Source organism: Somniosus microcephalus, chromosome 4, assembly GCF_052327205.1.
Source record: "Somniosus microcephalus isolate GS21.2 chromosome 4, FLI_Smic_1.0, whole genome shotgun sequence".
Classification (NCBI taxonomy): domain Eukaryota; kingdom Metazoa; phylum Chordata; class Chondrichthyes; order Squaliformes; family Somniosidae; genus Somniosus; species Somniosus microcephalus.
Genome location: NC_140990.1, coordinates 171,482,514 through 171,498,480, shown reverse-complemented (window position 1 = coordinate 171,498,480; position 15,967 = coordinate 171,482,514). Strand labels below are relative to the sequence as shown.

At 45.6% G+C, this 15,967-nt stretch overlaps 1 protein-coding gene across 5 annotated transcripts in view; it reads right to left on the bottom strand.

Moving 5' to 3' along the window:
• Positions 1 to 15,967, bottom strand: part of ndufs1 (NADH:ubiquinone oxidoreductase core subunit S1) — a 59,147-nt gene that overhangs the window by 28,532 nt on the left and 14,648 nt on the right. For all 5 annotated transcript variants that reach the window (XM_085985453.1, XM_085985454.1, XM_085985455.1 and 2 more), the window contains 5 exons: positions 13,843 to 13,973; positions 8,572 to 8,757; positions 6,997 to 7,131; positions 5,555 to 5,669; positions 3,931 to 4,076 (listed from right to left, as the gene is read on the bottom strand). In XM_085985453.1, the coding sequence (XP_085841579.1) occupies positions 3,931 to 4,076; positions 5,555 to 5,669; positions 6,997 to 7,131; positions 8,572 to 8,757; positions 13,843 to 13,973 (713 nt within the window). The remainder of the gene's footprint in view (positions 1 to 3,930; positions 4,077 to 5,554; positions 5,670 to 6,996; positions 7,132 to 8,571; positions 8,758 to 13,842; positions 13,974 to 15,967) is intronic.

Here is a 15,967-nt window from a genome sequence, read left to right as displayed (position 1 = left end):
CCCTCCCTTACTTAGCCTGTGGTTGGCACCTCCCGACAGGTATAGTGGTGGATTGGTTATGTTTTTTTCTATATTCACTTTCTGTATATGGGCAATGCTAGCAAGGTGTTGTTTATCGTCTACATGCTAAGGGATGTCAGTAGCTACAATACAAGACTCCCTTGGTATAGCATTCAAAGTGCCAGCCTAGCTCACGTGCTCAAGGCCTGGAGTGGGCCTTGAGCCCACAAACTTCAGATCCAGAGGCGAGAGTGTTGCCAACTGACACTACTACCCGAGAGCATCTGTAGAAAAGTCTTGTGCCCAGGATACACAGCGCGATGATCACAGAATCACAGAATCTACAGTGCAGATAGAGGCCATTTCGGCCCATCGAGCCTGCACCGACACATATCCCACCCTATCCCCGTAACCCCACGTATTTAATCCCCTAACACTAAGGGTCAATGTTATCGGGATATGATTGGGATGGTTGGTGGATGCAGGTCAGTGCCCAGAATTCTCCACGCGTCGAGTTGCTGCTCTCAGTAGAAAAGAGGGATGGAAAATTTCAAAAAATGAAACCTCAGGCTGCAGTGAATTAATGAGGTAGTAACCTATTCCCGCCATTGGAGGCGATAGCTTTCCACTGCTGAAATGAAGCTTCTGGTGACAGAAAGCAAGGGATCTGATTAGGTATATAACTGAAACATCACAAAAAGAACAAACAATTCAAGTTGTGCCACTGTCCTACTTTTTTTAAAATTTTTTATAAATTCATTCACGGGATGTGAGCGTCGCTGGCAAGCCCAGGATTTATTGCCCATCTCTAATTGCCCTCGAGAAGGTGGTGGTGAGCCGCCTTCTCGAACCGCTGCAGCCCTTGTGGTGAAGGTACTCCCACAGTGCTGTTAGGGAGGGAGTTCCAGGATTTTGACCCAGCGACGAGGAAGGAACGGTGCTATATTTCCAAGTCAGGATGGTGTGTGACTAGGAGGGGAACTTGGAGGTGGTGGTGTTCCCATTCGCCTACTGCCCTTGTCCTTCTAGGTGGAAGAGGTCGCGGGTTTGGGAGATGCTGCTGAAGAAGCCTTGGCAAGTTGCTGCAGTGCATCTTGTAGATGGTACACACTGCAGCCACGGTATGCCGGTGGTGGAGGGAGGGAGTGTTCAAGGTGGTGGATGGGGTGCCAATCAAGCAGGCTGCTTTATCCTGGATGGTGTCGAGCTTCTTGAGTGTTGATGGAGCTGCACTCATCCAGGCAAGTGGAGAGTATTCCATCACACTCCTTACTTGTGCCTTGTAGATGGTGGAAAGGCTTTGGGGAGTAAGGAGGTGAGACACTCGCCGTAGAATACCTAGCCTCTGACCTGCTCTTGTTGCCACAGTATTTATGTGGCTGGTCCAGTTAAGTTTCTGGTCAATGGTGACCCCCAGGATATTGATGGTGAGGGATTCGGCGATGGTAATGCCATTGAATGTCAAGAGGCGGTGGTTAGACTCTCGCTCGTTGGACATAGTCATTGCCTGGCACTTCTGTGACACGAATGTTACCTGCCATTTATCAGCCCAAGCCTGAACGTCGTCCAGGTCTTGTTGCATGCAGGCATGGACTGCTTTATTATCTGTGGAGTTGCAATGGAACTGAACACTTTGCAATCATCAGCAAACATCCCCACTTCTGACCTTATGATGGAGCAAAGGTCATCGCTGAAGCAAGTGAAGATGGTTGGGCCTAGGACACTGCCCTGAGGAACTCCTGCAGCAATGTTCTGGGGCTGAGATGATTGGCCTCCAACAATCACAACCATCTTCCTTTGTGCTAGGTATGACTCCAGCCAGAGGAGAGTTTTCTCCCTGATTCTCATTGACTTCAATTTTACTAGGGCTCTTTGATGCCACACTGGGTCAAATGCTGCCTTGATGTCAAAGATAGTCACTCGCACCTCACCTCAAGAATTCAGCTCTTTTGTCCACGTTTGGACCAAGTCTGTAATGAGGTCTGGAGCCGAGTGGTCCTTGGTGGAACCCAAACTGAGCATCAGTGATCAGGTTATTGGTGAGTAAGTGATGCTTGACAGCACTGTCGACGACACCTTCCTTCACTTTGCTGATGATTGAGAGTAGACTGATGGGACGGTAATTGGCCGGAATGGATTTGTCCTGCTTTTTGTGGGGAGGACATACCTGGGCAATTTTCCAATTTGTCAGGTAGATGCCAGTATTATAGCTGTACTGGAACAGCTTAGTTGGAGGCGTGGCTAGTTATGGAGCACATCTTCAGCACTGCAGCCAAGATGTTGTCAGGGCCCATAGCGTTTGCTGTTCCCAGTGCACTCAGCCATTTCTTGATATCACACAGAGTGAATCGAATTGGCCTAAGAATGGCTTCTGTGATGGTGTGGGCTGCAGGAGGAGGCCGAGATGGATCTTCCACTCGCCACTTCTGGCTGAAGATGGTTGCAAATGCTTCAGCCTTGTCTTTTGCACTCGTGTTGGGCTCTGCCATCATTGAGGATGGGGATGTTCATGGAGCCTCCTCCTCCCCCCATTAGTTGTTAAACTGTCCAGCACCATTCATGACTACATGTGGCAGGACTGCAGAGCTTTGATCTGATCTGTTGATTGTGGGGTCACCCAGCTCTGTCTATAGCATGCTACTTCCGCTGTTTAGCATGCCTGTAGTCCTGTGTGGCACCTCATTTTTAGGTATGCCTGGTGCTGTTCCTAGCGTGCTCTTCTGCACTCCTCATTGAACCAGGGTTGGTCCCCTGTCTTGATGGTAATGGTAGAGAGTGAGGGATATGCCAGGCCATGAGGTTACAGATTGCAGTGGAATACAATTCTGCGGCTGTGCTAATGGCCCACAGCGCCTCATGGATTCCCAGTTTTGAGTTGCTAGATCTGTTCTGAATCTATCCCATTTAGTACGGTGGTAGTGCCACACAGCACAATGGAGGGTGTCCTCAGTGTGAAGACAGGACTTCGTCTCCACAAGGACTGTACGGTGGTCACTCCTACAAATACTGTCATGGACAGATGCATCTGCGACAGGTAGATTGGTGAGGACGAGGTCAAGTAGGTTTTTCCCTCGTGTTGGTTCTCTCGCCAAATGCCCCAATCCCAGGCTGGCAGCTGTGTCCTTCAGGAGGCGGCCAGCTCGGTCAGTAGTGGTGCAACCGAGCCACTCTTGGTGATGGACATTGAAGTCCCCCACCCAGAGTACATTCTGTGCCCTTGCTACCCTCAGTGCTTCTTCCAAGTGGTGTTCAACATGGAGGAGTACTGATTCATCAGCTGAGGGAGGGCGGTAGGTGGTAATCAGCAGGAGGTTTCCTTGCCCACGCTTGACCTGAAGCCATGAGACTTCATGGGGTCTGGAGTCAATGTTGAGGGGCCACTCCTTCCTGACTGTATACCACGGTGTCTCCACCCCTGGTAGGTCTGTCCTGCCAGTGGGACAGGACATACCCAGGGATGGTGATGGAGGAGTCTGGGACATTGGCTGAAAGGTATGATTATGTCAGGCTGTTGCTTGACTAGTCTGTGGGACAGTTCTCTCAATTTTGGCACAAGTCCCCAAATGTTAGTGAGGAGGACTTTGCAGGGTTGACTGGGCTCGGTGTAGTTTTGTTGTATCCGAATCCAATACCTAGGTTGATGCCGTGTGGTCGGCTGGTTTTATTCTTATTATACATTGTTGTAGCGGTTTGGTACAACTGAGTGGCTTGCTAGGCCATTTCAGAGGGCAGTTAAGAGTCAACCACATTGCTGTGGGTCTGGAGTCACATATAGGCCAGACCAGGTAAGATAGCAGATTTCCTTCTGGAAATTGTTATAACTACAACTTGTTATCAATCAAAAAACTATAATGCACCATCTTGGGTTTGTTATCCTCATCCTGTACTGTATTCTCCAATTCCATACAACTGCGAGTGTAGCAATCTTACCCAGCTCCAGCCATAGGGAAGATCTCCTCTGTGCACAGTGAATCGCTGTTTAACCTGTTGATCAAGTCCTTCAGGGCCACGAGCGCCTCAGCATCGGCCATTCCTCCAGCAATAGCAGCCACGCCTTTATCCTGCACTCCCTGCAACTGGAGCCACAATATTAATAGATTTTTTTTCTCGGGGGGTGGGGTGGGGGGGAAATAGAGGGGTGAACGAGGGGAAATAAGATCTCGGATTTCATAGAATCATACAGCACAGAAGGAGGCCATTTGCCCATTGTGCCTGTGCCAGCTCTTTGAAAGAGCTCTCCAATTAGTCCCATTCTCCTGCCCTTATAGCCCAACAAATTTTTCCTTCAAGTATTTATCCAATTCCCTTTTGAAACTTACTATTGAATCTGCTTTCACCACCCTTTCAGGCAGCGCATTCCAGATCATAACAACTCGCTGCGTAAAATAATTTCTGCTCATCTCCCCTCTGGTTCTTTTGCCAATTATATTAAATCTGTGTCCTCTGGCTATCGACCCTCCTGCCAGTGGAAACAGGTTCCCCTCATCTACTCTATCAACACCTCACATAATTTTTAATCTATTAAATCTTCACTTCATTCTTTTTTTAAATCTTGTGTTCAGCTAAGAATAGCCTTAATTCCGATGATTGGAAACTGGATTGAAAAAAAAAAAACCGGTTTGCTGATTGTATATGAATAAAAGTGGTGTACAGGAAACGTTGGTTTATCCGGAGGTTGTATGGCCGGAAACTTTGCTCTAACGGCAGAAATCAGCAGCCGTTTTAGTTCGTTTTTTTTTCTTCTCCTAGCATTCTGTTAACAGGCAGGCTCTGGAAAGCGTCTTTGGAGCTTCGCAACAGCTTCAGAGACGCTTCAAGGTATGGGCCGAGTGTTTAAGAGCTGTTCAACAGTGTTTGTTGTCAAATACGGAGATTTTCATCTCCGTATGCTTCAACGTTGACTTTGCATGTCCGGCACTTTTGATAGATCGGCAACACGCCGGTCCCGTCGGTGCCGGATATCAGAACTTTTCCTGTATATACACACGTGCGAGCAGGCTTGTTTCACACATACACACAGCTGCACCTTTAAATACTACCGCCCCCCCCTCTACCCGTCCCTCCCTCCCCTCCAGTCTGGTTTAGGACTGGACAAAAGCCAGCAGCTCTACCATGGGGTGGCAAGTGTACCCATCGGGGTATTTAGATACCCGAATGCATGCTGGCAGCTCAGCCCCCTTGGAGAAGGATGGAGGAAACAAAACCTTTTACAGTAGCACGTTTGATCTTCTCCTCAGCACTTGGCAGTTTGGAGAGGGAATTACAGAGGTTGGGGCCTAGATAGTTGAAGGCAATGTTAGAGTAAAGGAAACCAGGAATGTGCAAGACACCAGAATTGGATAATGTAGAGATCTCGGAGGGTTGTAGGGCTGGAGAAGGCTACAGAGACAGAGAGGTGAGGCCATGGAGGGATTTGAATACAAGGATAAGCATGCAGATACCGTGTTGGATCAACATGCAGATATGCTGCATTACATAAGCTCTCCTCTCCCTGCCCCCCTCCCCCACCACACAAGGTTTGATGAATGAGTTTAGCTCAGTGCAAGTTCCTTACCACTTCAGCAATCTGTGTTAGTGCCTCCTCCCAGGACACGGACACCAGCTGCCCCTTAGAACCCCTGACCATGGGAACAATTAAGCGCTGTCGCTTAAGGCCATCGTATGCAAACCTGCAAAGCAAGACAGTACATTAGGCAAAGCTAAACATTGCGAACACTTAAAAAATATATTTTTTTAAATGACAAAAATATATTTCCAACATGGCACATCAATATATCACAGAATTGGAAGCAGAGAGGCTGTGTTGCTCATCACGTTTCATGATTTCTGCACCGTATGTATTACCTGTATGAAACAGTGCGTTATCTATGTTAAGGACCATTGCAATGAATTGGCCTAATACCTTTCAATTCGACCAATATTTGTACATTATCCACCTAGCTACATGGTTCCAGGGATGAGGCATTACAGTTAAGTGGATAGACTGGAGAAGCTGGGGCTGTTCTTAGAGCAGAGAAGGCGAAGACGAGATGTGATAGAGGTGTTTAAAATCATGAAGCGTTTAGATAGAGAAAATAAAGAGAAACTGTTTCCAATGGCTGAAGGGTCAATAACCAGAGGGCACAGATTTAAGGTGATTGGCAAAAGAACCAGAGACGACATAAGAAAAAACTTTTTTTTAACCGAACGTGGTCAGGATTTGGAATGCACTGCCTGATAGGGTGGGGGAGAAAGATTCAATAGTAGCTTTCAAAGGGGAATTGGATAAATATTTGAAGGAGAAAAAAATTGCACTGATATGGGGAAAGAGTGGGTGAGTGGGACTAACTGGATTGCTCTTCAAAAGAGTTGGCGCAGATTTGATGGGCCGTACAGCCTCCTTCTGTGCTGTAATATTCAATGATTCTACAGTGTAACAAGTGTCGTCTTCTTCCACATCATCTGATGGGCTGGAAAAAAACAACCTGCATTTACATAGCGCCCTTCATGACCTCAGGACATTCCAAAGTGCTTTACAGCCAATTAAGTACTTTTGGAGTGTAGTCATTGATGTAATGTAGGAAACACAGCAGCCAATTTGCACACAGCAAGGTCCCACGAACAGCAATGTGATAATGACCAGATAATCTGTTTATAGGTGTAGGTTGAGAGAGAAATATTGTCCAGGACACCAGGGAGAACTCCCTTCTTTGAAATATGTCCACCCAAGAGGACAGACTTGGTTTAATGTCTCATCAGAAAGAAAGCACCTCAAAGTACTGCGCTAGAGTGTCAGTCGAGATTTTGTGCTCAAACCTCTGGAGTGGGACTTGAACCCACAACCTTCTGACTCAGAGGCAAGAGTGCTACAACTGAGGAATGGGATTTCTATTCCTCTTCAGCGCTAAAAATTCCAAATGTGAGGCTCACTAATCCATGCAATGCATGAGAAAGTTGGAGGATTTTATGTCAGGCAACACTTTGTACAAAACATCCCATCCAGTTAAAATCCATTACCTGGTCTTATCGGAGATCCACTCCTCATTCACATCCTCATTTAATCTCGGCAGGATTCTCATCACCTCCCCAGTCCGTGTGCTCACGACGATATTACTTCCGACAGCATCCATCACATCAATGGACTCGGTCTTCCTGTTGTAAAAGAATGACAGTTGTGACAAAGCTAAGTACAGACTGGCAGAATAGATTAGTATCTTGTGTGCAGGAATTGTGACTAGGTTCTAGCATTAAGCTCACCAAGCCCACTTTATACTTAAACAAGGTCCTGAAGCATGGCACATTGCAATAAAACCATATACAACATCATGATTAGATAGAGCACCATATTGTTTAGATGTTGGTCAATGTGATTTGAAAGTTCAGAGCTTCTATATCTCAAATCCCCAAGCATTTAGGTCTCCTGTGTCACTGTAGGTGGTTAGACAACTCACTTCCAGGTCTCGGGCAATCCTGCTCAGTCACACAGCCACCAGGAGCTGCATGAAAATGGCCTTGGTTGACACAGCCTCCAATTCTCCTCCCTCTCTCCTTGAAAGGTGAAGCACCACTCATTCGTTCACCACCTCCCCAAGCACAGCTGAGATTTCAACTCACCAGAATGATACCAGGGCTAAAAGTGTTCAAATTATGAGGACAAGTTACAGGAAACTCTCGATTTACCGGCACCTAAATAACCAGAAATCTCGGTTAACCGGCAAAATTCAGGAGTAGGTTCAGGTAAGTTTTACTTCATATTAGTGGCCGTTCCTGGATCTGTGGCTGTGTAATCGGGGTTCCTGCACTTGTTGCTAAGCAACAGGGACGCTTGGTCTGTGGCCGGGCTTCTTGCACCTGTTGCTAAGCAACAGGGAAGCCTGGATTTGTTGCTGTGTACGGAGCTCTCGTACCTTTTAACTATACCTCTCTGTAATCCGGACTTTTTGATAAACCGGCACCACGCCGGTCCCGTATAAAAAAGAGTTTCCTGTACATAGACTAGGCTTGTGTTCCCTCGAGTGTAGAAGATTTAAGGGGTGATCTAATTAAGTTGTTTAAGATGATTAAAGGATTTAATAGGGTGGATAGAGAGAAACTATTTCCTCTGGTAGGGGAGTCCAGGACAAGGGGACATAACCTTAAAATTAGAGCTCGGCCGTTCAGGAATGATGTCAGGAAGCACTTCTTCACACAAAGGGTAGTGGAAATCTGGAAAACTCTCCCCCAAAATGCTGTTGAGGCTGGGGGTCAATTGAAAATGTCAAAACTGAGATTGATGGGAGTTTTGTTAGGTAAGGGTATTAAGAGGTATAGAATCCGGGCGGGTAAATGGAGTTGAGCTACAGATCAACCATGATCTAATTGAATGGCTGAACAGGCTCAAGGGATTGAATGGCCTCCTCCTGTTCCTATGCTCTTTACCAAGCAGGCAAATAATTGACGTGTGTTTGTATCCCTAACACTACATGGTATATTGCATCAGCAACACAAACCAGTGCTGCTGAGTACACAGTATTCTATAGGAATACACAAGCACGTAAAACCACAAGGTACAGCAACAGGGTACAGTACTTAACGGTTGAGGAAATACTGCACCTGGTCTCCCAGGGTCTGGAGGTGAAGGCGTAGGGCTTAGATGTCAAAGCTCCAACAGGGCAAAGGTCGATGATGTTACCCGACACTTCAGACATGAACATCTTCTCGATGTATGTGCCGACCTGCATCTCGTTTCCTCTTCCCGTGGTGCCCAGGTCATCCACTCCTGCCACTTCACTGGCAAACCTGTAGAAGAATGAATGAGAGAGTTGCATTACGTTTCCCTTCTCTATGAATCTTTGTGCTCTTTAAGGTGAAGGGAAATTGAACACTTTCCCATTTCTTTGTACTGGCTGTCATTATTAAGGACTCCCCGTCAGGTATAACACGTTAGATGCGAAGGAAAGCTCCCTCTGTTCTTCCTGAGTAAGGTGCCTTAGCTGCAACAAATTGTAAATGTTTGTTTTGTTACAATTGTGTTGTGAGTGACGAAGTGTAACATTTTCAACGTGACACCAACGCACACTGACTCCCAGTTTTAATATATTCGTAAATCTCCTGAGGTATGCTCACAATGTCAGAAGATATGGGCTGTTTTATAACAATGCAAACATCAATGCTGAAACCCTCATCCATGCCTTTGTTGCCTCTAGACTTGACTATTCCAACGCACTCCTGGCTGGCCTCCCACATTTCACCCTACATAAACTTGAGGTCATCCAAAACTCGGCTACCCGTGTCCTAACTCGCACCAAGTCCTGTTCGCCCATCACCCCTGTGCTCGCTGACCTATATTGACTCCCGGTTATGCAGCGCCTCGACTTCAAAATTCTCATCCTTGTTTTCAAATCCCTCCATGGCCTTGCCCCTTCCTATCTCCATATTCTCCTTCAGCCCCACAGCCACCCGCCAACCCCCCACCCCCCCCGCCACCCTGCCCGAGATATCTGCGCTCCTCTAATTCTGCCCTCTTGAGCATCCTTGATTATAATCGCTCATCCTTTGGTGGCCGTGCCTTCTGTTGCCTGGGCCCTAAGCTCTGGAATTCCCAGCCTAAACCTGTCTACCTCACTACCGCTCTTTCCTCCTTTAAGATGCTCCTTAAAACCTACCTCTTTGACCAAGCTTTTGGTCATTTGCCCTAATTTATCCTTATGCGGATCGGTGTCAATTTTTTTGTCTTAAAATACTCCTGTGCAGCGCCTTGGGATATTTTACTACGTTAAAGGCACTATATAAACACAAGTTGTTGTTGTAATCATTCTATAGAAAATGCAGTGTGCAGGTGTATGTCCTTCTAAGGCTACATAGAAGATAGGAGCAGGAGTAGGCCATTCGGCCCCTCGAGCCTGCTCCGCCATTTAATGAGATCATGGCTGATCATCCAAATTCAGTACCCTGTCCCTGCTTTCTCCCCATATCCCTTGATCCCTTTAGCCTTAAGAAATATATCTAACTCCTTCTTGAATATATTTAATGAATTGGCCTCAACTGCCTTTTGTGGTAGAGAATTCCACAGGTTCACCACTCTCTGGGTGAAGAAATTCCTCCTCATCTCTGTCCTAAATGGCTTACCCCTTATCTTTAGACTGTGACCCCTGGTTCTGGACTCCCCCGCCATCGGGAACATCCTTCCTGCATCTAGTCTGTCTAGTCCTGTTAGAATTTTATAAGTTTCAATGAGATCCCCTCTCATTCTTCTAAACTCCAGCGAATATAAGCCCAGTCGACTTAATCTCTCCTCATACGTCATTCCTGCCATCCCAAGTATCAGTCTGGTGAATCTTCGCTGCACTCCCTCCATGGCAAGAACATCCTTCCTCAGATAAGGCGACCAAAACTGCACACAATACTCAAGGTGTGGTCTCACCAAGGCCCTGTACAACTGCAGCAAGATATCCTTGCTCTTGTACTCGAATCCTCTCGCTATGAAGGCCAACATACCATTTGCCTTCTTAACCGCCTGCTGCACCTGCATGCTTACCGTCAGCGACTGGTGCACAAGGACACCCAGGTCTCGTTGCACTTCGCCTTTTCCCAATCAATTGCCTTTCAGATAATAATCTGCCTTCCTGTTTTTGCCACCAAAGTGGATAACCTCGCATTTATCCACATTATACTGCATCTGCCATGCATCTGCCCAATCACCCAACCTGTCCAAATCATACTGGAGTTTCTCTGCATCCTCCTCACAGCACACACGCCCACCCAGCTTTGTGTCGTCTGCAAACTTGGAGATATTACATCTAGTTCCCTCGTCTAGATCATTCATATATATTGTGAACAGCTGGGGTCCTAGCACCGATCCCTGCGGTACCCCACCAGTCACTGCCTGCCACTCAGAAAAAGACCCGTTTATTCCAACTCTTTGCTTCCTGTCTGCCAACCAGTTCTCTATCCAAGTCAGTACCATACCCCCGATCCCATGTGCTTTAACTTTACACGCTAATCTCTTATGCGGGACCTTATCGAAAGCTTCTGAAAGTCCAAATACACCACATCCACTGGTTCTCCCTTATCTATTCTACCAGCTACATCCTCAAAAAATTCCAGTAGATTAGTCAAGCATGATTTACCTTTTGTAAATCCATGTTGACTTTGTCCGATTCTGTCACTGTTTTCCAAGTGCTCTGCTATTACATCTTTTATAATGGACTCTAGCATTTTCCCCACTACCGATGTCAGGCTTACCGGTCTGTAATTCCCCGTTTTCTCTCCACCACCTTTTTTGAATAGTGGGGTAACATTAGCTACCCTCCAATACATGGGAACTGTTCCAGAGTCTATAGAATTTTAAAAGATGAACAGTAATGCATCTACTATTTCTAGGGCCACTTCCTTAAGTACCCTAGGGTGTAGATTATCAGGCCCTGGGGATTTATCGGCCTTCAATCCCGTCAATTTCCCTAACACCATTTCCCTACAAATGCTGATTTAATTCAGTTCCTCCCTCTCATTAGACCCTATGTTCCCCTGATTCTGACTGCAAGGGACCTACGCTTGACTTCACCAATCTTTTTCTCTTCACATATCTATAGAAGCTTTTACAGTCAGTTTTTATGTTCCCTGCAAGCTTACTCTCATACTCTATTTTCCCCCTCTTAATTAATCCCTTTGTCCTCCTTTGCTGAATCCTAAACTGCTCCCAATCCTCATGTTTGCTGCTTTTTCTGGCCAATTTATATGTCCTCTTCTTGGATCTTATGCTATCCCTAATTTCCCTTGTTAGCCACGGTTGAGTCACCTTCTTTGTTTTATTTTTATGCCACACTGGGATGAACAAATTCTGTAGTTCATCCATGCGATCTTTAAGTGTTTGCCATTGCCTATCCACCGGCAATCCTTTAAGTAACGTTCCCCAATCCATCCCTGCCAACTCGTGCCTCATACCTTTATTTAAATTCAGGACTCTAGTCTCTGAGTCAAATACTTCACTCTCCATCTTAATGAAGAATTCTATCATATTATGATCGCTCTGCCCCAAGGGGCCTCGCACAACAAGATTGCTAATTAATCCTTTCTCATTACATAATACCCAGTCTAAGATGGCCTGATCTCTAGTTGGTTCCTCGACATATTGGTCCAGGAAACCATCCCGTATACACTCCAGGAATTGCTCCTCCACAGTATTGTTACTAATTTGGTTAGCCCAATCTATATGTAGATTAAAGTCACCCTTGATAACTGCTGTGCCCTTATTGCACGCATCTCTAATTTCCCATTTAATGCCATCCCAACCTCAGCATTACTGTTTGGGGGGTCTGTATACAACTCCCACTAACGTTTTCTGCCCCATGGTATTTCACACCTCTACCCATACAGATTCCACATCATCAGAGCTAATATCCTTCCTTACTATTGTGTTAATCTCCTCTTTAACTAGCAATGCTACCCACCTCCTTTTCCTTTTTGCCTGTCTTTCCTGAATATTGAATACCCCTGGATGTTGAATTCCCAGCCTTGGTCACCCTGGAGCCATGCCTCCGTAATCCCAATTATATCATATCCGTTTACATCTATTTGCGCAGCTAATTCATCCACCTTATTACGAATGCTCCTCGCATTAAGACACAAAGCTTTCAGGCTTGTTTTTTTAACACTCTTCGACCCTTTAGAATTATTGTTTACTGTGGCCATGTTTTTAAACCCTTGATTTATCTGACTGCCATTTTTGCTTTTCTCCTTCCTGTCTTTTGCTTCTATTCTTGCTTCCCTTTCCTCTGTCTCCCTGCACAGGTTCCCAACCCCCTGCCATTTTAGTTTAAACCCTCCCCAACAGCACCAGCAAACACTCCCCCCTAGGACATTGGTCCCGGTCCTGCCCAGGTGCAAACCGTCCAGTTTGTACTGGTCCCACCTCCCCCAGAACCGGTTCCAATGTCCCAGGAATTTGAATCCCTCCCCATTGCACCATTCCTCTAGCCACGTATTCATCTGAAATATCCTTCTATTTCTACTCTGACTAGCACGTGGCACTGGTAGCAATCCTGAGATTACTACCTTTGAGGTCCTATTTTTTAATTTACCTCCTAACTCCCTATATTCAGCTTTTAGGACCTCATCCCGGTTTTTACCTATATCGTTGGTACCTATATGCACCACGACAACTGGCTGTTCACCCTCCCCCTCCAGAATGCTACAAAGTCTAAGTAATGTTAAAAAAAATAGCTTGAGTTCATTCATGATTTTTGTCTCCTCCTTAACAGAGATGCTGAAGCTATTGTAAAAGTAAGAACTTACATTTTTCATAGCACCTTTCACAATCTCAGGACGCCCCAAAGTGCTTTACAGCCAATGAAGTACTTTAGAAGTGTAGTCACTGTTGTAATGTAGGAAACGTGGAAGCCAAATTGCACACAGCAAGCACCCACAAACAGCAATGAGATAAAAAACCAGATAATCTACTTTAACAATATTGGTTGAGGGACTAATATTGGCCAGAACACTGGGGAGAACTCCACTGCTCTTCTTCAAAATAGTGTCATGGGATGTTTTACGTCCACCTGAGAGCAGACGGGACCCCGGTTAAAGCTCTCATCCAAAAGACGGCATCTCCAACAATGCAGCGCTCCCTCAGCACCACACTGGAGCGTCAGCCTAGATTTTGTGCTCAAGTCCCTGCAGTGGGGCGTTCAGAAGAAAGAGTGCTACCACTGAGCCATGGCCAACACCTACAGTTGTGGCCCAATTCTTTCCCCAGCTACATTTGCACATACCTTCGGGTCTATATGGATGCTTGCAGTGTGGTAGTGTGTTCACCGACTAGACCATTGGCTGCTTCAATAAGCACAAGATATCCAGTTACTAAAATAAAGTCGTTGTGGCAGTTACCTGATGCAGCGCGTGCAGTGGATACACCTGGTCATTATCGTTTTCACGAGTGGCCCAATGTTCTTGTCCTCCACAGCCCTCTTGCCCTCTGTAAATCTGCTCCGGTCACTGCCAAACATCATTGATTGATCCTATACCAATCACATTATTACGCAAGAAATATAAAATCGGAATGGCAGCAAGCAACAAGTAAAAGAGAGAGAACAGGAATGGCCGGCAGTATTTTACTGAGTCAGAGATATAAAATCTTACATCTGCATGCACTTCCTGTCTGTGCTGCTTGCTTTCCAGTTTCATGCTTTTTCTGCCTACGTAAATTTGTCACATTGTAATTACAGCACCTCCACTGCGGGGAGGTTGTAATTTTAGCATGAGACGTTTATACAGGTAGGTTCCATTATAAACAGGGACAAAGGAATTTATAATGAGAGTTGACAGGAAATGCATACAGACACGAGCCTTTTAATATATATGTAGATATGTGACCCCTGAAGCTCTATGGTATGCAACTACATGGCTTATGAAGACAAAGAGCTTGGACACTACCATTATAAGTTATCAAATATCTGAAGCACTCATTTGAAACTCATTTTATCATAAAGAATGCCATATAGAAATTCTGTTGGATTTATTTTCAACAGAGCCAATTTTGATGTTCATAAAATTATTCTCGTTACAGTTCCTCAGTAAAACTGGACTCCAACAAACAACTTTGTCGGAGATCCTTGGCCAGTGCCATCTCCTTGTTCTCCACCAATTTCATCATGAAAACCGACAGAATTCCTATGTGGTATGGTATTCTTGGAAAAATTGAACAGTTCCACTTAGTTCTAATTTTTTCCTCCCCCTCAAGTTTTAATTTTTGACCCCCTTCCCTCAGTTCTCCTCCTGAAATACTCTGCACCTTTACCTGGGACTTTGCTGATGCTGTTCTTTGAAGTGCTGCTTGGAGAAGTGCGCCTTCAACTTGCTTCCTGAGAATTTACCCTCATTTCCTGCTAGGAAGAACGCAAGTGTCCACTTGGCACACTCCCCTGATGGGGCACTCACTGGGCAAACATTTCAGATGCTAGCTGTGTTCCACCACTCCGAGGCACACTGCAACATTTAAGGAGCAACATACTGCAGACGCCTTAGATATACTTGTAAAGGGATTCAGTTCCAAGGTTTGTAATAAAGCATGGGAAACACAGGAACAGGAGGAGGCCATTCAGCTGTTCAAGCCTCTTCTGCCATTCAATTAGATAATGGCTGATCTGTATCTTAACTCCACCTACCCACCTTAGTTCCATAACCCTTAATACCCTTGCTTAATAAAAATCTATCAATCTCAGTTTTGAAGTTTTCAATTGATCCCCAGCCTTAACAGCTTTTTGGGGGAGATAAAGTTCCAGATTTCCACTACCCTTTGTGTGAAGAAGTGTTTCTTGACATCACCCCTGAACGGCCTAGCTCTAATTTTAAGGTTTATGCCCCCTTGTTCTGCACACCCCATCAGAGGAAATAGTTTCTCTCTATCTACCCTATCAACTCCTTTAAACACTCCAAATTAGATCACCCCTTAAACTTAAATACTCAAGGCAATTCATGCCTCATCCATGCAACATATAATTTGAACACTTTTAGCCCCGGTATCATTGATTTAAATCAGGTTAATAGCGGATGTCACTGTGAACATTATTGCATGTGCCCAATTAACAGCAGGTGAATCAACACCATTGCCACACAGCATGCTATCCACCATCACTCAGTATTAACAAACACTAGAACCTGCAGTGACAAAAGATTTCTCAGTCCAGGGTGTATTTCTGTTTATTTTCTGGGTTAAAACAGATTCTGTTGAATAATGCCACAGCCTGGGTTGGGAGAAAATCGCAGTCCAAACAGGTGCTGTAAACAGTTAACTCTGTTCACAGGAAGGAGACAAAAGCCATCACGTGTGGCTGGTGACTCACCAGTGAATGTGTTTACAAGGCAGTTGGCAATCTCCAAGGGAGTCCGACAGCTTTGGAGATGGGATATCTCTCTCACCCCAGCCTGCAGTAAATCTTCAGTCCTGCCTGTTTCATTGTATTGCAGCGCATATGGAAGTGAGCACGAGAAACCCACAGAGACAAAACCTCAC